The 22,479-nt window shown below is 50.0% G+C and overlaps 1 protein-coding gene across 4 annotated transcripts in view; it reads right to left on the reverse strand.

Moving 5' to 3' along the window:
* The window catches only part of CSGALNACT1 (chondroitin sulfate N-acetylgalactosaminyltransferase 1), a 46,769-nt gene that overhangs the window by 18,882 nt on the left and 5,408 nt on the right, over positions 1-22,479 (reverse strand). For all 4 annotated transcript variants that reach the window (XM_074993854.1, XM_074993851.1, XM_074993852.1 and 1 more), the window contains exon 2: positions 17,542-18,446. In XM_074993854.1, the coding sequence (XP_074849955.1) occupies positions 17,542-18,175 (634 nt within the window). In that variant the 5' untranslated portion in view covers positions 18,176-18,446. The remainder of the gene's footprint in view (positions 1-17,541; positions 18,447-22,479) is intronic.

The raw sequence follows: 22,479 nt of genomic DNA on the forward strand, positions 1-22,479 counted from the left end.
GCCCCCGTGATTGCTTTCCTTGACATCCTCTTGTAAAAAAATTTAATCACATTTTAAAAATAAAGTCCCATCATAATAAGTGATGGTAACTGCTTGTCCTTTACCTCCAAGGTTAAATAGATCATGCCAGAGGGAGTTCTGTGCCAAAAGCTGTGCACACAATATTTTTAAAATTCTGCAAATTTTGTCACTAAATAAGCGTGGCTCCAGCACGGCAGTGGAGAGCAGAGGCTACTCCTGCACTGAGGTCGGAGATCACCCTGGAGCCTCCGTCACCCGCATTAAAAAGGCTCAGCTGTAGGGCTGCACTGATCGTGACACAGTGCAAGGGCTCAGCTTGTCGCGGAAACTGCTCGAGTCCTGCCCACGCGTGCCAGGTGAACTGGGAGTGGGTGGAGAGAGGCTCAGCACAGCAGGATCTGAGTGTCGGTGGGACACAGGCGTGTGACGAGAGGTTTCTGTGTGGGGCAGTCTGGCTGGGAGCAGCTCAGTGGGCTGTCTGGATGCAGAGAGGCTCGGGGGGGGGATTCAGGGTGAAGGGGCAAGGGGACGCTATTGGGAACCAGGTGAAGGTGGCTGGGGCTCAGCAGTAGGGTGGGGTGCAGGGGCTCAATAAGGGATACAAGGGTTGTAGGAGTGGGGATTGACGGGCTGGGGGCCCAGGTACAGCTGTTGAGGCTCAGTGGGGTGGGGGTTTGAGTATGTGGGGCTTGTTGGAGGGGCGCAGGTCGAGGGGGTTAGGGTGGGGGTTCAGTGGGCCTGCTTAACAGGGGAACTGCAGCTGCGGCTGGAGGATACCGCATGCCAGGCTCCTGTTCTCCTCCCCCCCACCCCATGACTGCCCCATCCCTTTTTCTTCTCCACCTCCCTCCCTTACTCTCTCTGCCCCTCACCCCTTCCCTCTTTTCTCTCCCCAGCCCTGCTACAGGCTGCTCCTCAGAGAGCAGGAAGGCTCCCAGCACACAGAAGGGGGGCACAACTGGCACTGGGACCTAGGGGCAGCAGATCCCCCCCGACACAGCCTCCTTCAGCTGGGCAGCTTTATGCTTGCAGACATGGGGAGGCAGCAATACATAACCCCTGTGCCCCCCACTCTTTTGGCAACCCCCAAAACTGTCCACAGGCAGGGAAGCACAGGAACTCTGCCGGGGGAGGGAGCCTTTTACTGGGGGCAGTCTCACAGACTCCCCCACCCCAGGAGTAACAGAAGAAGGAAATATTATTCCCATTCTATAGTCGTGAAACCAGTTCACAGAGGGAGGAAGTAATCGGCCTGGTTCACACAGTGGGAGGGCTGGGAGCTGAACCTCTCTCTCCTAAGTCACAATCTAGCGAGGACACCCTTCTGCCTCCGTACCGAGAATTGTCAAATTCCCAGAGGAATTCCTTCTTTGCCATCACCATGCCTAAAACCATCAAAAGCCTTTCAAGCAAGCTAGGCGACTCAGAAGTGTACCTCAAGTGGGTTTCAATTTACTGAAAAACAAGCTGTGCCTACAAACAAGTCTTGCTGAAAATAATTGCTTTAAAAGTTTCCCTAAGAAAGCAACAAGTTTCGTAAGACAGACAGTAGCTATGGTACCAGAACAAGATAATCCACTTTTGCTTCTGTCAGTAGGTTAATTAGTTGCAGAAGGTCCACTGGTTTCCAAAGCAGCATGGATGAGATTTGCCAGAACGCTTGCGTAACCTGCCAAAGAAAATTAGTCCCAGGTGTTTCAAGACAAAGGACATGCCGCTTTGTTAAGCATGGGGTCTCAGAGAGGAGCCTCGAAGCCTCATTTGGACGGGACAAATAGGAGCTTGGGGGGAATGGGGCGGGGAGAGAAAGTGGAATCTAATTAGTAACAAATGGGATGATGAAAAAACCCGGAACAGTGGGCTGTGAGAAGCTAGGTCAGTGGAGAAAAATCTCAGTTTATGTGAACTAACCCTGCAGACATGCTATGGAAGTGGAAAGGACCTGCTCTCTATACTGCAGCTCCGACAAACTCGGTTTCGTTCTAACAGCCAGCAGTCAGGGAGCTGACTTCAAGGGTGAAGCCCAGTATAACCACAGAGCCCTAACAAAGAAAATTACATCCCTAGCTCAGCAAAGCACTTACAGGGGGTTTCAGTCCTACTGGTGTCAATGAAGACCTGTGGGGCTTTACCTCCCTCTGGACCTGCGCTTACTCCTTGTTCTGTTGCATGGCCTTGGAGCCATAATTGGAGGGGGAGCAAAGGGGGCAAATGCATAGGGGCCTCGCGGAAGTGATGAGCCAGGAGCTGCCACTGCCCTGTTCTTTTCAACAGTCCTGCTACTGCAGTGAAAGTCCTGGAGCTCGGATGTAGGAGGCAGTCGGGTTGGGGAGGAGGCAGCACTCCCGGCTGCTTTCAGCCCACGCTCTCGCTCTCGGGTCTGCGTGGGAGAAGGGGGGCGGGGAACAGAGCTCCCTGCGCTCTAAGCCCAGCTCAAGTCAGCAGAGGGGGCAAGAGCCCACTGCTGCTTTGCGCCCCTGCCGAGGTCTGCAGAGTGGCAGGGCAGGGAGGGGGGAGACAGCGCTCCCTGCCGCTTGGAACCCTGCGCTTAGGTTAGCCAGCCCTTCCCAACCAGCTCCTACCTCCCCTCGCCGCTCTGGGCTCTCATTTTAGCCTGGACCAATCCCCAGAGCCTCTTCTGAATGGGTTGTGTTTAGTCCCGTTACTTGATGGGAGGCCACTTCCCTCTCTGTCCCCTCCGCTCACCCCTCCCAGGGGAGCCCGGCCCTGAACGCACACAGTTCGGTCTGCATGTGTCCTTCTCTCAAGTAGTAACACCACCCACACAAGTGTGTGTTGGGAGGTGAGTGTGACACAGACCCAGTAAATTAGATGTGTTAGTTGCCTATGAGTGTCTCTCATTCACACACACTAACACATACATTGTTCTGTCTGTGTTATACTTTCCTCCCAACACACACTTGTGTTGCTGCTGTTACTACTTGGTACCTCCTGCAATGTGCATGCGCTCTCTGTAACTGTACTCTTGCAAAGTGTGCCCTTTTAGGGTTTTGACTGGTCTGTGCATTTCATACTTTCTGTTTCTCTTACAGTGAGATGCTATCCTCTGAGCAGTAACGGAGAGGTAGCTGCGTTAGTCTGTGTTCTAACCAAACAAAATAGCAGTCACATAGCACTTTAAAGCCTAACAAAACGACTGACTGCTACACTTGCCTACATGTCTCCACCTTCCATCCAACACACACCACACGATCCATCATTTATAGTCAAGCCTTACATGCACTCGCACCTGCTCCAATCCTCCTGACAGAGACTGAAAAATTCAAGATCTCTACCAGGCACTGGTGAAACTCAATTACCCAGGAGAAGTTAAAAAACAGATTGACATGGCCAGACGAATACCCAGAAACCAGCCACTTCAAGATAGGCCCAAGAAGGTCAAGTAACAGAACATCACATGTTCTGAACACAACTCAAACCCATTGTAATGCACCATTAAAAACCTACAACCCTAGATCATGATACTACACTCCGGAAGGCCCTAGGTGACAGGCTTGTTCTCTCCTATAGACAATTTCCTAACCTAAGAAAGACTCTTACTAGCAATCATAGGCTACATCACAGAAATACTAATCCTGGAACTTTTCCTTGCAACAAACCCTGTTGCCAACTTTGTCCACGTTTACTCTGGAGATACCATCTCTGGACCTAACTACGTTAATTACGAGATCAGGGGCTCATTCTCATGTACCTTGACCAATATTATCTATGCCACTATGTGCCAGCAATGCCCCTCTACAACGTACATCAGACAAACTAGGCAAACACTCTGCCAAAGAATGAATGGACACAGAGCAGACATCAGGAATCTCAACACGCATAAGCCGGTCAGTGAGCACTTCAGTGGAGTGGGCCATTCTGTTAAAGACCTGAGAATGTGCATCCTACAACAAAGAGACCTTAAAAACAGATTGCACGGGGAGATTTGTGAACTGGGGTTCATATTCACTTTTGACACATTAACACTTGGTATTAACAAAGCCAGCAATTATCTCACGCATTACAAGGATGGCTTCCCTTCCTTTGATGTTTTCAACTATCCCAGGCAAGACACTTCACATCCCTCATCCCTCATCCGCCTCCTTCAGTTCATATATTTGATTTGTTGGTTTTTACTGCAATTTTTTTGGACCTCTGTGCTATATAACTAGGTCTGGACTGGAAATTCTGCAGATCTGAAGAAGTGGGTCTGTCCCATGAAAGCTCATCACCTAATAAAACATTTTGTTAGTCTTTAAAGTGCTGCATGATTACTGTTTTTTTCCCTTTGAGTGGTGAGCTCTAAAATGCCTCACCTGTCCTGGTTGGAGTTATTATCCCTTGGGTAACTTTTTAAAAATATACAAAACTGCGTGGTTTTTTTTTACTGGTGGTGCACATACTGCGATGTACCCAATCCAATGTATTGCTCACATGGATGAGCAAGTGAGAGGGAACATGCCAATGGTGCTCACGCAGCACTGCCCCATGTCAGGCAGACGGGTCGTGGGGAGGCCCATTGTTTGTTCTGCTCCAGGGCTTGGAATTGCTGTCAATAGGCCTGGATAATTGGGGCTGTCGTATCACGTCTCCCTACACATGTTTTCAGAAGGGTTACTAACCTTAGGTATGTTTGTCACATGTCCCTTCAACTCAGTGTCTGTCAGACAAAATTCCACTGCCGTGTGGCAAAACTCACTCCTTTCCCTCTATAGGGGTCAGAGTGTTTGCCATGCATTGTCACGAGCTCGCCTGGACTTCCCCACTGTTCTGGAGTGAATGTAAAGTTAATGTGACTTGGCAGGGCCATGCTTTAAAACCCAACTGCTAGACAATCACTTAGGCTGCGTCTAATTTATTAATATCGACTTTGTAACTCTGGAATCTATAAATTCGAACTTGACTATCCTCACCTCCCCATGTGCTCCTCACAAAGTCAACTTATTGTTACCACACGCAATTGGCAAACGTTGTGGGTTGCAGTAGTGCATTGTGGGAATCTATCCCACAGTTCCATTATCCCCATATTATTCTGGGTATGTTTGCTGGTCTTTGACATCATCTTTCCACATTGCTTTGTCCTCATTCCCCTCTCACGGTCAGCAAATGTCCATTTTTCCCATCGGAAGGAAGGAAAAGTAGAGCATCAACAAAGATGGCAAAGTTAACAGAAATCTCTTTCTTTTGTAACTGAATTATCAAGGATTTCATAAAAATCAGCAAGTGTGTGTCTTCTCAACTAGTCCTCTGCTCTCTGTCCCCACTCCTCTAATTGCATCCAATCCCTGAACACAACACATGGACCTTGAAAAACTTGAAAGAGTTGCTAAGGGGAAGGTATTTGGCTTTCCTGTTCATTACACAGCTTCTGTGCACAGTCTGTGTTCTCAACAGGCCATCCACTAACTGTCCCCCCTCCTGTGATTTCATCCAATCCTTGGAAATAATACAGAGACCCTGAAAAGCTTGGAGAAAGAATTGACAGTAAAGTTTTTGAAAAAAAGAGAGTTGCTGAGGGGAAGGTCTTGGGCTTCATTACACAGCTTCTGTGCACACTCTGTGTTTTCCACTTGGTCCTCCACCCACTCTGTCCTGCATGAAGGGTGCAAAGTTAGAAGAAAGAGCATAGACAGGGGTAGGAAAATAGATTTTTGTCTTCCCTCTTCCTTGCTCAGACATTGCCATAATGGGAGATGGCAGCGAAATCTCATACACTGTACTTATAGCAGAAACAGGAATCTCAGCTGGTCTTCCACCCACTCTTCCCTGCGTAAAATCCCAACCACTAGCGGATAGCCAATCACTTAGGCTGCGTCTACACTTTGGGGAGGAGGGGTCAAAGCATGACGAAAGAGAATAGAAAGGTTAGGGAAAAGATCTTATAAATGAAATATCAAAGATTTTGCAAAAAGCAGCAGGTGTCTGCAACAGGCAGTAAGCCCCTGAAAATATTTTTGGTGGGCGGGGGAGAAAGGGGGCTGTGGTCTGCAGCTACAGAAGCTGTTAAAATGTTCCACCACCCCTGAAAATCTGAGCCACCGGGGAAGACTACCCCCGTCCCCTGGTAGTAGCAAGCCCCCAAATACCTTAGCCAACAGCGGAAACTTTCCCCCGGCAGCAGAAAGGCCCCAGAAATATTTTTGGTGGGGAGCCAGTTGAAATAGTCCCCCGAGGCAGCAGCAAGCCACAGAAAATCTTAGTCACCAAGTGAGACTTTTCCTCAGCAGCTGCAAGCCCCCTGAAATTCTTTCCTGCTCTTGGCGCCCTAACCGCACGCAAGCCAGGACATGGTGCTGCCGGGCAGCATTGTCAGAACTGAAGGGCAGGCACGTCCTTTAACTGGGGCGGGGGCTACCCATGTGATGTGGCTGGAAGTGGGAAAGACCCCGACTGTGTGGCACCTGTGGAGGTGGGGTCATGCAAATGTAAACCACTGAGAAGAAGTTTCTCGGCCTCTTATGCAAGCACAGCCCCCACAGCAGCCTGGCTGCCACGTGGTGTGACAGGGCAGTGGCTGGCGCAAGGCAGCACAGAAAAAAATACCAAGTGTAGAGACAGAACCACAAACTCCGTGCTGGGGCTACTAGTGAGGGGTAGATGCACTCACAGTGCTAACAGCAAAGAGAAGAAAGACGTTTCTCAGACTCTCATACAAACATGACCCCACAGTCACAGGCCTCTTGGTCCCAATTTTAAATTCACGGTCATTCTGTTACCTAAATCCTGCGCACGTGGAGAGCAGCGGCGAGAGTGGAGCACTGAGGGGCCTTGTGGGATACATACGGGACACTTCTATAGGCTAACAAATTTGATTTTAAGATGTGGCGCTTCCACACCAGCCTTTAATTGACTTTTAAATTTGATCTTGATACTACACCCAGCAGGTACCGATGATGTTATTTCGATATTAGTGCTCCCTAAATCGAGCTAATCGTATTTACAGTGAAGACAGTCCTGTGGTAATGTTGAGCTAACTGCCTTAAATCTGAATTTACACTGTAGTGCAGATGCAGCCTTAAGTCCTTTCTGACTGAGATTAAAGCCACAATGCTCCACTCCTTCGAAGTTCTGGATTTTTTTTGTTTAGAAGGGCGTTGTCTCTGCCATCTTTGATAGCAGCACAGCCGTTGACTTAGTACTTCTTCTTTTGGACCCAAGCATTCACACTGTTTCAAGGTGGCGTCATGTGTATTCTTAGCTGCTTCCTCCAGGAACGTGACTGATTTATAAATACAGTAAACCCTTGATTTGATGGACCCTGATATAAAGGGCTTTGGAAATAACAGACTCTGTCTGCCAGCCCCCCAGCCCCCTAAATAAATGCCAGCAACTCGCCAGGGCGGGAGGAGCTGCCAGAGTGGCTGGGGCTGCCAGGACTGGAGGGGCCACCAAAGCAGCTGGGGCCATAGGGGGCTGTGGCGAGGCACAGTGGTTCTCCCCAGCCCCATGTGCGTGGAGCATGTCAGTGCCCGGCCACTGCTGCCTGCAATGGCGCTGAGCAGCAGCCATGGTGTCGGAGGCTGCTGCCTGCTGGCAGGCTGGGGATGGCCACCTTTGCGCGGGTGGCTTGGAACATGGTGGCTGGAGGAACCACAGAACTGAGAGCTGCAGGAGGTGGAAGGAGCCAGGCCAGCATTCAGCTCCTCTCCTGGTAATGGGGAGAGGGAGATGGAGGTTGGAGGGGAAGAAGGGGGAAGGGAAGTGGGAGCAGAAGACAGGAGTGAGTGATGGGCTGGGAAGGTCAGTGCATCAACATACAGTGTAACCATTCGGTTACAACGGACTGTTGTCATTAACGGACACCCCTTCCCCCACTGGGCCGTTAAATGGAGGGTTTACTGTATTTTCAGCTTCACTTCCCACTGCGCAAATTAACAAGCCCACCTGAATTTTGCCCTGCCCTATTGAGCAACAGGTTTCACATTAACTCATATTGGCTGGACTCACAAGAGCCAAACGAAATGGCCCCTGTGCATGTGTATGCTACATACATTAAAAGTTTATGATCCATATGGTAGCTTTCACTGTCGCCTTTTAGAACTCCAAAACACGGCAGAAACCCAAGAAAAAAGAATGATAATAAGCAGACAGCACGAGTCCTTGTGTCAAAAGATGAGTATAGCAGACAGAACTATGAAGGCTAAATTACTAGCAGAAGATGAGAAGTGTGGCTGTCTTTCATTTTTGAACAAGAAAAATGGAAAATTCCCACCCCTGCCAAAAACCACTGCTGAAGTCCTACTGTCTGGATGTCTAGAAAGTCCTCGGGCTACAGCAAAGCTGCAGAGAAGTTTAACTCAAGCACAATTCCAAACACAAGTGGTTGTGTCTAGGAACTGAAGAGGCTGCTGTATGGATTTATTTTAAAACATCCAAATGTTGCAGCAAAAACATTTCCAGCCAATGCTTTAATTTAATGAGGTGCTTGGACAAACTTTCTCCTTCGGTAACAGCACATGAAATATGAGAGGAGAGGGAATGAACAGAGAGACACATCCTGCTGAAGTCATCACGTTTCATCACACAAGGCAAGCAATTGCTGTAAATCATTGATTGGGTCCTGTGTGGCCACCCAAGGTGATGGATACCAGGTGTAAAACAGCTCCCAAAAGGCAATGACTCAAGGTTATTTAAATCATCTGAGGTGCCATTAAAGTTCAGAGTCATCAGAGTACCTAAATCAGCAGGTTTTAAGAACGTGATTTCCTGAAACTGAACCTACAGAACCTAGAGAAAGTCAAGAGGTGAAACCCTGGCCCTGATGAAACTAATAGCAAAGCTCTCCGTGACTTTAATGGGGGCTGGGATTTCCCCATGGAATCCAGAGGCCAGAGCACAAAGGAAACAGTTCTAATCGCAGACCTGACACCAATTCACCCTCCTGCCTTGGACAGGTTGACTTATCTGCCTCCATTTACACCACTGTGAGGCAGGGTTACGAACCCCTTACCCTGCTGCACAGGGTGCTGAGAAGGTTCATTCCTTGGTGTTTTTAAAGCAGTTTGCAGTTGACAAGCATTACATGTTATTAGTACAATTGTGGGCCAGATTCACTGGCAGGCTCTGGCTGCTTAACGCTGTTCTAGAGAACGCAAAGTAGGTATGAACCTGGCTTAAATGGCCAGGTAAACCTGGTTTGTGCAGCCAGAACAGCCCAGGGCAGCAAGAACGTGCCAGTGAATCTAGCTGGTTACTGAAGTCATCTGTGGCCTGAAGCACCAGCCAGGTGAGCTGCCTCCAAACCAAGTTCTGTAGCAAGGCACTGGAACGGGAACTTGAAATGGAAAAGTGATACACGAGATCCTCTCTCCTGCCCCCATTAAAACACACAGGGCCATTGATGGTCGGGTGGCTTCTACTGTACTTTTTAATTCTCAAAGGGTGAAAAAACAAAAAGAGAGAGACGGGAGATATCAGGGATTTTCCAAGTAGTTCTGCACCCAAATAAGCCAGGCCCCAGAAGCACCCTGGAGCAGTGAGCTTGTGCCAGAGATGCAAGCTAACACACTGCTGTCCCACTAGGAAGCAGGAAGAAGAGGTATTTTTCAACGCTGGGCTCCTGCTCCTGAGAAATGGCCTGGCCAGTGGGCTCATTCAGGGCTTAGCTGGGACAATGAATGATGCTACCAGTACATTAGCTCCCCTGTTACTTGCTTTGGGCTCGAGTCTGTCCTTCTGCTGCCCTGCAGTGTGGGAGAGGGAGCCTTCCCAGTCTTGCACAAGCCTGTACCAGGGCCAAGCAAACCTGCACCAACCAAACATGACACTGGCCACAGGGACAAAATCCACCACAGAGCCAGCACAAGGCCTTGGCCAGGCTGAGGCCAGGTCTACACTAGGGAGGAAAAAAAAAACTGTCTTGAGAGAGACAACTCCAGCTATGAAAATTGTGTAGCTGGAGTCAGCCAATCTTAAGTAAATTTTTGCTGCCGTTCCCAAAACGGGAGGTTGACAGGAGAAACTCCTGTCAGCTTCCCTTACTTGCGACTGCCAGGAGTACCAAGGTCAACAGTGAAGAGCCCTGGTCGTTTGCTTTAGCACGGCTCCACTAGGTGCACTAAATCAAACCCTGACCATCTGCGCATCCACCTTCAGGTAAACACACACAAGCCCTGAGTCTTACTGACACCCCTGCAACTGGGCCCATCCACTGGCCGGTGAATTCATACCATCTCTTTGCCTAGTACAGTGGAGTCCTGGCCCTCGGCTGGGATTCTTGGATGCGCTAGTAATACTGATAATCGTCTCCCCCTCCCCAGCAGACAGGCTGTTCCCCGGCGGCTTTCACGTGCTCTGGGATTTGAGGTAACCACTGACATGCTGAAGTAATAAGCCAGGTGATTAATCCACAGCAGGCAAAAATGGTTTTGGTCCCCAGGGTAACAGTGCAGCTGCATCTGTTCACATCAGCAGAGACTCTGGGCCATTGCCTGGATGAGCTCTATGGTCAGCCTGAATCTTTCACTCATATTGCTTTCTGGCAAACCAGTTTCATGGTGGTTTGTTCTAGCCTAGCCCAGGAATAGGCTGGCTCTTGATTTCTCTTTTTCTGTGTTATCTCATGGACAGTACATGAACTATGTTACTGATATCTAGTTATTTCTGTGTTTGCACGGCGTCTAACGCAGCGGAGTCCTGGTCCGTGGCTGGAGCTCCTAGGCACTGTGGCAATACAAAGAATAAATCACTTACATTACTAAGCAGTAACCTCCTATGGATCTGGAAGTGCAGGATGAGAAACAAGTAACTCAGGATACCTCTACAGATACGGCAACATGTTGAGTAGAGACACTGCACTCCCAGCAAGCATGGGTATAGAGACCACTGTTGACAGTGAGGGATGCCTTATCCGACTAGATTAAAGCAGATGCCCTACACACGTGGGCCGTGTCTACACGTGCCCCAAACTTCGAAATGGCCATGCAAATGGCCATTTTGAAGTTTACTAATGAAGCGCTGAAATGCATATTCAGCGCTTCATTAGCATGCGGGCGGCAGCGGCGCTTCGAAATTGACGCGCCTCCTTTTCGAAAGGGCCCCGCCTACTTCGAAGTCCCCTTATTCCCATGAGCTCATAGGAATAAGGGGACTTCGAAGTAGGCGGGGCCCTTTCGAAAAGGAGCCCCGTCTGGATGCGCCGCGCGGCGGCGAGGAGCATCAATTTCGAAGCGCCTCTGCCGCCCGCATGCTAATGAAGCGCTGAATATGCATTTCAGCGCTTCATTAGTAAACTTCGAAATGGCCATTTGCATGGCCATTTCGAAGTTTGGGGCACGTGTAGACGTAGCCGTGGACCCCAGGGAATATCTCCTACACAGCACGTTACACGCCCAAGGAGTGTGTCCCACATCTACACTGTTATTTTTAGTACTGTATATCTTATTGCCTCCCCACTGCTGGAGCTTTTCCCCATCTCCCTAAGACACTGGCTGCAGGAAGAGGCTCGGGCAGTGAGGAGGCAGCAGCAAAAAGGTCTGTGGGGGAAGTTTCTGGCAGTGGGAAGGCATCAGGGAAAGGATCTCTGGTCAGAGCCTTTCCCCATGACACACAGCTACACACCACAGTGACAGGGTGGGTACTCCCTGCCTTCACTGTGGTATGAAACACCCGGCCGTTACATGCCACCATACATTCAGACGCTGCTTCCCTGATAAATTTTGGCCCAGAAGTTGATACAGCCCCTCCATGTCCCTTACAAGGGGTTAGACCACAATGGCACCAGTGAGAACTGAGTAAGTTCTTGCTGTTATCCAGTGTCCTACCTCCCTTTCTACTCTTCAGGCTTGTCTATACTGCTTGGTGGTGGTTGGGTTTTTGTTTGTTTGTTTTGAAAACACCCTTTTCTCTGAGAAAAAACACAAAACAGTCACATAGTGAAGTAGGATAATTTGAGATAAAAGGGCTTTTCCCTTGCAATAATTACTCCAGCTCTGCAAACAACTTTCAACATGGAAAAGGACTGTATATGAAAAAAGCACAGCTATTATTGGCTCATCTGAAAGCTCCTTTTGCAATGCTCTGACTGTAAACTGTGGCTGTAAATGAGAACACTCCATTTCACAACTCTGTGGCTGTGTGAATGTGATTTTCTGCCATTCGAACATTGAAATAAGTAATGCAGAAAAAACCTGCAGAGTAGATAGATATAGCCTTTCTACCATTTCTATCAGTGACAGAAGGGAAAGAAAGTAATAATTGGCCAGTGACTAAAGCAGAGATGCTTTGTTTCCATCATCCCCAAAGAATCTGTTAGCCCTGCGAATCGAGAACAGGTGAAGAAAGCATCCCTTCGTGCCCAAGGATGGTAGGGTTCAAAAGCTATTAAACCTAGAGGCAGGGATTCCACAAACATTCTCTTGAATCTGTATTTCCATCCTGCAAAATGTACAGGTTGAACCTCTTTGTCTGGCAACATCTGTAATCTGGCACGAGTTTAGTTAGCTGGACAACTATCTATCACGGGTGTGACCAAGTTTCCCGGGGGGTCGCAGAAAGTTTGTTTACAGCCACCTGTAATGGCTCTCATTGGTCTGTGCTGTTATTTAGCTGCAATTTACCCCTAAATGTCTTCTAAGAGCCCAGTAAGCAGTGGAAGTGTTGGTAATGCTGATGCTAGGCAATATTGACCTTCTGTGGCCTGGCAAATTCTCTCGTCAGAGGTCCCAAGGGTGACAGATTAGAGAGGTTCAACCTGTGGTGACGGAGTGGTTTCTCTGGAAAAGGCAGGCACTCTCGACAAATGCCTGCTAGAAGGCTACAGCTGAACCACCAGAAGAGCAAGGAGATAAATTTCCTCCTTTAGCTGAAATTCAGGTGGATTAATTAGCTGTGCAGCTTAAATCTCCTTTATAGCTGCTGGCATTCAACAGAAAATGGGGAATGAAGGCACATGAATAAAGTGAATCCAGGGCTACAGTATTACCAGTCTTGCTGTCTTCTTGCACTGCCAACTCTTCTTCTACCATGCCTCACTGTCACACACACAGTGATGCTCAGCTGCTTCCAGCCCAGCCCAAAGCACCAATGCAGATCCTTGCCGGATGAGACCCTCTGTTCTGAGATATGCTGTGCTACTCTGGCAGGCCTCCAATTGGTTTGCGCACACCAGCACGAGCGATCCCCTACACGTCCCTCCTGCATGTGTAGCTAAACTCCCGCCACGTTCACCACTGGGGACAAGAGGCTGCTGCCGTCTCTGTCAGTGGAAAGCTGGAGTAACTCCACTGAATGCAAAGGGCTGACTCCAGGTTTGAGAGACTGTGGAAGAGACCAGGACTTGGCCTGAAGGAAAGGAAGGCAGGAGAGAAAGCTTTGTTCTGCTTTTCAGTGCAGAGGGGAGCTTCCCAGGATCCCACCCCTCACCACCACAGCATGGCTCTCAAGCCTGGCTAGATGCCATCTGCATTCGAGAACAGAAAGAAGCTCTTGCTGGTTTAGTGTTGTTACGAGCAGTCCCCCGACATGGCGACGTCTGTAGTGCAGAGGGGACTAAAATGCTACTCTAAGGTACAGAGAGGGCAGTAATCAAAAAAGAAAAGTGATGGCCTACCCAGCCAGCATTACTCCAGATGATGGAGAGTGCTCAGTGGAGACCAGATGGGAAGGAGGCTGACAGAGAATCCAAGTGCCTACAAGAACATCTGTGTGTTGACATGTGCTGTGTGCAGATGCTACACCTGCAAAAACCAGTTGGACAGAGTACACTTACGGAGCCCAATCAGCCCTAGTAACGAACAGACCCTGCCATGCTACCTGGGTCTCACTCCCAGCATAAGCAGAATCGATTTTAGAGCTCAAGTCACAGCTGTATAAGCTACACTCTAGTTTTAAACAACTGCAGTCATAGACCAGCCCTGCAATGGCTGGGGCGTAGACTAGGTACATTAGCTACAGACCTTTCACTGGACTGCAGGGCCCTTCTATGAAATCAGGAATGGTGTGGGACAACAAATAGAGCAGTGATATTTATCCTTTCCTAGGGGCCACCCAACAAAGGTAAAACACAGTCAGTTTAACACAAAGAAGAGGAAGTACTTTTCTGCACAATGTACCATTAACCTGTTGAACTTGTTGCTGGGGTTGTGAAGGCCAAAAGCAGAACTGGGTTCACAAACAGCTAGATCCATTCATGGAGGACGGGCCCCGTCAATGGCTATAAGCCAAGGCAGTCAGGGACACAACCCCATGCTTGGGGTGACCCTAGATCTCTGTCTTTCCAAAGCCGGGGCGAAGACAGAGGTGGATCCCTCCAACTGCCCTGTTCTGTACAGCAGAGCTGACAGCCACTGCGGGCCCCAGGGCAATGCACAAGGGGGGCCCAACTCCACACCCCAGAAAAGGCAGGTCCAAGAGCGGAAGGGGCGGGGCCATGAGCAGTTAGCTCTCAGTGCCTCCAGGCCTGTGGCACTGGGCTCCCCCGGCTCCCTCACAGCCATGCGCAGCTGGAGTAGTGCTGCAGTCACATGTCTCAGGGCCTGTGAGCAACTGCCCCTTTTGCTTCCCCCATTGCTGGGCCTGGTTCTGTACACTTCCTCTGAAGCTTCAGCACTGGTCCCAGTTGGAGACAGGATACTGGTCTCACCAGTATGGCAGTTCTTATGTTCACAGCTCTCTCTCTCTCACTACTCATTTCCAGGTCACCCTGGAACTCCACAGCTGACAGGAAAGAGGACTTCTGCCTTGACTACTTCTCCCTCCTTCCTGCACATTGTCCCCAGTGCAGAGAACCCTCCTCAGAGACTCATCTCTGTGGGTGCTGCCCTCACCTCCGACCCAACACGAAAGGGAGCCGCAGAGGCAGCTGGGGAACACAGAGGAGGTCTATAACGTCTTCATTTGCATGGCACATAGAGGCCGGGATTTTCGAAGGAGCCCAGGGGCACCAGGGGCTGAGCTCCAAGGGAGATGGGTACTGTAATGATTCGAGCACTCACCAGTGCGATGCCTCCCGCTGATCTGTCTGGGAATCAGCTCTTCCAGCCAGGGAGTTCCCCCTGTTGGCCAGTATCTTGCCCTTAGTCCCATGTCAGGCCCCAGATCTCTCCTGACCTATGATGCACCTTTCCTCGCAGCACCGCCCCACAGCAGTACCCTGGCACTCTGGGGTCCTCCCCTCCCACGGGACCCAACTCCCGAGACCCATCTTGCCTTGTTGTCAGTTGTCATCTAGCCCCGCCGCAGGGGCAACTGCAGCCTGAAATGGCCACTTGAAATTGCACGGGGGTGTGGACCTGGTGCCTTCCACTGCCCTGGTTGCCTCCCTGCAGCCCTAGTACCCTCAGACCTTGAGAGCGAGGCCTCAGCCTGGGAGTTTGCCTGGCCAGAGCTCCCCGGCTCTTCCTGCTTTTCCCTAGCACTGCTCTGCCTCAGGTACCCTCTCTAGCTTACTAGGCAGCCAGGTTCTTCCTGCTCCAGAGCTGGAGCACGAGTGTGTGCTCTTGCTCTGCAGGAGGCCCTGTTTATACTGCTCCAGCTGGGCTCTAATCGGCTGCTACCTGCCTTAGCTGGTTGCTCCATATCCCAGCCCTCCTGCAGGGCAGGGCTCAGCCCCTGTTCACCTGGAACAAGGTGACCACCCCCTACAGTAACCAGCTCCATCATGTTCCCTCAGGCATCTCAGACAGCATCTTTTTTGGACCCCATCAAAATCCTCCTCCAGCGTCCCCGTGTCACTTCCTCTAGTGCTGCCATCCTCAAACTTTCGCAGCCTGAGGACTCTCACTTTGATTTAAATCTCCTAGTCTGCCTAGAATTCCCGGCCCCTCCGATTTCCTCCTCACCCAGTTGCTCGCTCTCCCCCCACCTTCACCAGGCTGGGGCAGACAGCTGGGGTGCAAGGGGGAGTGACGGCTCTGGCTGGGATGCAGGCTCTGGAGCAGGACCAGGGATGAAGGGGTCGAGGTGCAGGTGGGAGCTCTGGGTGTGTCAGAGGATTGGAGTGTGCAAGGGGATGTAGGGTGCAAGCTCGAGGAGGGACTTTAGTTGTGGGAGGGGACTCCGTGCTGGGGAAGGGGGTTGGAGTGCAAGCAGCGAGGGCTTCAGCTGGGGGTGTGGTTCCTGACTGTGACTGGTGAGAAGGGTTTCAGAGGTGGGGGATCCAGGCTGGGACAAAGAGTTGGGTGTGTTTGAGGGGTGAGAGCTCCAGCTGGGTGTGCAGGCTGTGGGATGTGGCCACGGATGAAGGGTTTGGGTATAAGAGGGGGTTCAGGGTGTTAGTAGCACTTACCATGGCTCTTAAGAAGCAGCCACTAGGTCCCTGCCACCCCTAGGTACATGGGCAGCCAGTGAAACTCTGCATGCTACCCTCATGCCCACACGCTCTGCCTCTGCAGCTCCCACTGGTCACAGCTCCTGGCCCACAGGAGATGCAGAACCAGCATTTGGTCAGGGGCATTATGTGCAACCTCCCATGTGCCTAGGGACCACAAGCACCTGGTGGCCACTTCCAGGAGCCATGCAGAACCAGAGCAGGGCCCCAGGAGGCAGAGGGAGGGAAAGAAGAAGGAGGAAGGAGCTGATCAGGGGGCCCACAGACCCTTGGAGTTCCCCCATGGACCCCAGTTTGAGAAATGCTGCTTCAGCTGAACAGAAGTGAGTCAGGGCAGGGATCATATATAGTTCTCTCGTTTTGCAGCAGCTACATAGCAACAACATATCCCTGAGCCTGATTATATTGCAGAAGTGTCCAGGAGCTCCTCTCCCACCTCCCAACCACACAGGTGGGCTCATCACAAAACTTCTGCCACCAGAGCAGGCACCCTTGTTGGCACGGTCAGCAGAGGGGCTGAGGACCGAACGGGAGGGTGCATTCAGATAAATGCACCATGAAATTCAGCTAACTATGGCGACCCATGTACACAGACCTCAACAGTCGCCATTTCAAATTGATGAGTACAATGCCATTTCTAGCTGCCAGCCCTGCAAGCTCAGCCTGGGATCTCAGGGCTAAGCTAAGGTCTGGTGCGCCTCGGTCCCTTCTGCTCCCTGCCTGCGGCACACACTAGCTTAGTCTGCTGGGGCCTGTAATGCTGGGGCCTGATTTCTACTTGTTGGATTTAGTCAGAGGCGCAGGGTGGGGTTTATTTGCCTTTGATGAGCTCGAGGCCAAGCTGGACGATTTGGTTGTCCCTCCCACCCTTACACTCTGAAACTTAGCTTTCAGTTCTACCGCTGACTCTGTACTAGCTGGGAGCGAGTGCAGCTCACTTGCCCTTGCTGAGCAGAAGCCTGTGGCTAAACACAGACAGCAGATCTGTGATGGGGAAAATGGTGCAATTTTTATCCAGTCAGAGTAGAAAGGCCCTTCACATTCCCCCTGAGCCCAAGAGGTCACCCTACAGGTCAGGGGTGAGGCCCCTTGGCTGGAGATAGCCCTGGAAAGCTCTGGCTGAAGCTGTGTGAACCGTGTGCATTCTGGGGACAGAAAGAGGGTGGAGACACACCCAGCTGGTAACACCAAAGTCCTTCACCCAGTGCCAAAGTCCCTCATTAACGAGGAGCCCTGTTCCCATGAGTACAGACCTTCTATGAAGTCTGAGGCTGCGTACATGGGATTGTTCACGTTGCTGTCACTCTCTGGGCTGTTCAAAGTCTCCAGGGCCAACTCAATAGCCTCCGCCAGCTCGTCCCGCTTGTCCTTCCTCACAGGTTTCTCCTCCGGGTGGCGCGTAAGTCCCGTCTCCAGCTGATACACCTTCTGCAGGGTGAAGCTCTCGAAGGGAATGGCCGCATACTCCGTGGGCAACTTGACGCCGGTGTGCACCTCAGCTCTGTCGATTTGGGAGTGCAAGAACTGCAGCAGGTCAGCGGGGGCCTTCTGTGGGTTGCTGTGCACCAGCCCTGGGCCCAGCGAGTCAGTGTAATGGCCCTGCAGGCTCTTCAGCTGCTCACTCCGCTCCTGCAGCTTGTCCTTCAGCTGTGCGATTTGCTTCTTGAGGCTGTTGATGTAATTGTGGTGCTGCTCCTCCCGCTCCTGCAGCATGGCCTGGTACCCCTCCTTGCCTGTTGGGCTGTTGGCCCGGGGAAATGCAAGCTGCTCCTCCGTGCTCTTCGGCGTACAGGCCAACATGTACAAGACCGACACGGTGGAGCAGAGCACCACAAGCAGAATGACCACCCGGGGGAGCCAGGCGCTCAGCCCTCGCCGAGCCATCATCTCTCTGGGAGCAGGAGTGGGCACATCAGCCTCTATGTTGCTGTGTGTGTCCAAACAGCACCCCTAACCAGATACATGTGTGTGCATGAATGGTCCTGGCAGCTTCCTTCTAAAAAGCATGCTCTGCTTGGGTAGCAGGTGCAGCCTCACATGTACGTGGCGGTGCAAAGAGTCCAGCTGCAGAGAAGCTGTGAGCTGAGTGACACCTGCCACTCCCCACAGTCACTCCCATTGTTATCCTATCAGCTTGCTGCCGTCGGCCACGGGTGACCTGGAAGGCAAGCAACAAAGACCAGTTACGGATCCCTACGCTACTCAGTCTGAGCCGTGATCAAGAAGAGACATGTGCAGTGGCGTTTCCTACGGTGCCTGTCAGAGCTACCTAAGCAGTGTGAAAACAAAAAGCAGTCAAGTGGCACTTTAAAGACTAGCAAAATAGTTTATTAGGTGAGCTTTCGTGGGACAGACCCACTTCTTCAGACCAGAGCCAGACCAGAACAGACTCAATATTTAAGGCACAGAGAACCAAAAACAGTAATCAAGGAGGACAAATCAGAAAAAGATAATCAAGATAAAAAGATAAACCTTGATTATCTTTTTCTGATTTGTCCTCCTTGCTTACTGTTTTTGGTTCTCTGTGCCTTAAATATTGAGTCTGTTCTGGTCTGGCTCTGGTCTGAAGAAGTGGGTCTGTCCCATGAAAGCTCACCTAATAAACCATTTTGCTGGTCTTTAAAGTGCTACTTGACTGCTTTTTGTTTTGATAGTGTATAGACTAGCACGGCTTCCTCTCTGTTACTAAGCAGTGTGGAATGCTGTGGGGTCCTCTTCAGCTTTGGACAATGCTCAACCTGTGTGGGTGCTCACGTACACACGAGGTATCTTGTGGTTTCCCCCACCCCTTCCTCTGCAGTATGGAACATGGATTGCTGGCTAGGATTATCTTTGCAGGTCTCACTCATGAGGTTGCTACCATGCAGGGGCCTCGAGCATAGGTGGAACCTTGATCTTTCCTGTTCTGTGTCTCCCGAAGATTAAAGTGCTTTAAAGAAAAGTCACTGGACTTGACGCAGGGTTAGCTGCGTGAAATGGAACAGCCTGGGACATGCAGAGCAGCGAACTAATGGGCTTGCGGCCCCCTTTGGCTTTAAAATCTACGAAACTCCAGATGTACGGAGTAGCCCAGTTACTAGCACACCAAGGAACAATTAAGGTCTATGCAGGCCAGTTTGCATACAACACACTGGTGCTCTTTAGTAGTGGGTCTTGCTGTGACATGTAGTCCCAGGATAAGCCCACTGACTACAGACAAGAGTTCTGGTCCTAAGAGTCTATTAGATCTTACAAAGACACAAGGAAGTCTGCAGCTGCCATCTGATGTCCAGATTTTCACCTTTTTAATTCCCCATCACCCGTGCGTGGACCCAGATTTCAAAGCAAGCTTAGCTCCCACACAGGTTCCTAATTAGAGATTTTCAAAAGGGTTCAGCACCTAGTACCACGGTGTCCAATACGCTCCCCAATCCCCTACAGCGAACAGGGCAGCATGGTATGGCAAAAGGGGGCTCAGGAGAACCGCACATGTGGGGCACCCCTCTTGCCACTCCGCACACACATTGCACCACTTGGTGGGACAAGTGTGTGGTGGCAGCGGTGGAGGCAGCTCCAAGCTGTGGACCCCTGGGGCCCTGCACGTCTCATGCAGCAGCAGCTCCAGCCGCACGATGCTTGCACAGTGGTGACTCTGGTGAGTAAGCTACAGGGGGATGGGGGGGGATGCCTGGCTCAGGGAGGCGGAAGGGACATATGGCAAGCCATTCAACTTCTTCTGAACACCACTGACCTAGTAGAGCCTACTATGATATGAATGGCCAGATTTCATGTACAGGGTACATAGCATTTTCAATGGCAAGGCTGCAGCTCCTGAGCTGTTTCACTTTTGGCGTTCTGTCGCGTCTAGAGAAACTTGTCTAATAAGTAATGGGGGCATCTTTTAATTATTCTGTTCTTTAAAAATAACCTAGGAAACGCCATACATCCAGAGAAGATTATGGAAGGGACTTGCAAACTCACTCAGTATTGACCCAAACTCTGCTGCCCCTGAGGTATTTGACCAGTGACTTTATTGGGCGCAGAGCTGACAGCTATTGAAAAGTCCACTGTACCTTTGTATTGTTAAGCTCTCAGAAGTCATGAAATAAAGCTATTCTTAATCCTTCCCTCTTGCATGCCTGCCTTGTGATACAGTCTTCAGTTATTTGCAGCTGCATCAATCTAGCTACAAATATATCTGCACAGCAACAGGACCACAGATAAACATATTTACTCATGAGAATCATGGAACTGTCGGGGCCATTTCTGGGTCTTGACCCAACAACCAGCTGTAAACAATGGGGTTCTTTCTGTGGACTTCAGCAAGCTTTGGATCAGGCCACTGCATACAATGGAGAAGGGGATTAGGTGTCTTTAAGGTTCAATAAGTAAAAAGCCATGGAGGTCAGTTTCATAAATCAGAGTTTAAGACCAAAGGAATCATCAGATCAACTAGTCTAACCTCCTGCATATCACAGGGTACAGGTCATCCTCCTAGCCCTACATTAAACCCAAGGGCTTTAGTTAGACCAAAACATTTCAATCCCCAGGAAATAAAACTGTGCTCCACAGACAGAGAACAGGAAGGATCAAGGTGCCACCAAGGCTGGAGGTCCATGCCACAGAAGGGAATGGATTAGGTGAGATATGCCAGCATGTGATCCACGCCCCATACTACAGAGGATGAATGGAAGCCTGGCCCCACATATGTCCCCTGGTCAGACTGGGAGGAGTCATCTAAAAGGGCTAGATATACACTTTCTCTTAAATAATGGAGGAAAATGTTACAGGTTCAAGATGAATTTCAGCAGGCAGAGTTTATGAACGGTTGGCTCATGCCACCTCCCACACTCTCATTCCTGGATAGAAAGCAGATGGGACAGATGTCAAATTGTCATGCAAGCACAGCCACAAGCAAATATATAAAAGCTACCTGTAGTCGGAACCTTGGTTTTCCATCTCTCTGTTGTGCCTGGAGCCTTGTTCTACAGCAGTTCTCCACTGGAGTGACTGGCTTTTTAGTTTTTATCAGTATTTAACAGCTGTGAGGTGTCACTTAGGCATGTGGGTTTGTTTGCGGGGAAGACTGTGAATATAGCTCTACTTTTTCAGGGACAGTGAACTGCTGATAAAATATTTATAAGATTTCCCACAAAATGCCAGTGATTTCAATGGAGAATTGTTGCAGCAGACGAAAATATTCACAGCAGTAAGAAGAGAGCGGAGAGAGGAGCTTGTGGATCAAACTCACTCCCCTTGCCTTTTCTCAATGGTCTTCTCTCAAAAGAGCTCACCCAGCTCCAGCTAATCCTTCCTTGGCCACAGCCATCTCTTCTTTAATTGACTTTGTCACCCACACTGAAAATGCACATACTGTACTAGGTGCTGTCAACATGGTAACACCTCTTCATTCCTTTCACATTTGTCAACTGCCTACTTCTTCAATTTGTCTTTTGTTCTGCAAGAGGCTGTAAGGCAGCTGCTTCCTACCAATGCACTGTGAAAGCCAGTCTCTTGAAATGCAAGGGAGCTATTCAAGGCATGGAAATTAACTTGGGCATTTTTAACTCTCCAACATACATGGTCAAAGGACTGCAAGAAGGGAGAGGGCAGGGAGGCGAGGGCAGGAAGTGGTAGAATGTAGTACATAAAACAGTGCTGTGTACATACGCTTCACTTTGCACAATCAGTCCATTGACTGCATTGGCATACACGGAGCTTCAGTGAAAGGATTAATTGTGCTAACAGAGCATAAACCAAAATTACATCTCCATGGCTTAAATAAATACACCGTTTTAGTTCTCAAAGAGACAGCAGACTAGGGCTTAAGTTAAAGAGCCCTTCCAGCTTTGATGCTCCAATATGCATCTGCAGCACTGCTTGCTGGAATATGCAACTCTTCGTCTGGGGGTGTCTTTCCTCCTCAGTCATCATCTTCCTTTTTTTTTTAATCTCATTTGTCAAACATCCATCCTTCCTTGCACTTCAAGAACACAATATAGTCTGAACGGCTTTGTTCACCAAACTAGCACTCTAAGGGCAGGCGAGAAATGGATGCCACGGCAACTACACCATAGTATCACACTGACCCGTGCTGTATGGAAGCGGGTATGTGTGGGACCGGTAACACACAATAGTTGTGGTTCCTCTATCATTTACAATGTAGCAGCTCCTTTCATTAGCTCAATTTCTTGATCAGCTCTCATAGATCA

This window comes from Carettochelys insculpta, chromosome 4, assembly GCF_033958435.1.
Source record: "Carettochelys insculpta isolate YL-2023 chromosome 4, ASM3395843v1, whole genome shotgun sequence".
NCBI lineage: Eukaryota > Metazoa > Chordata > Testudines > Carettochelyidae > Carettochelys > Carettochelys insculpta.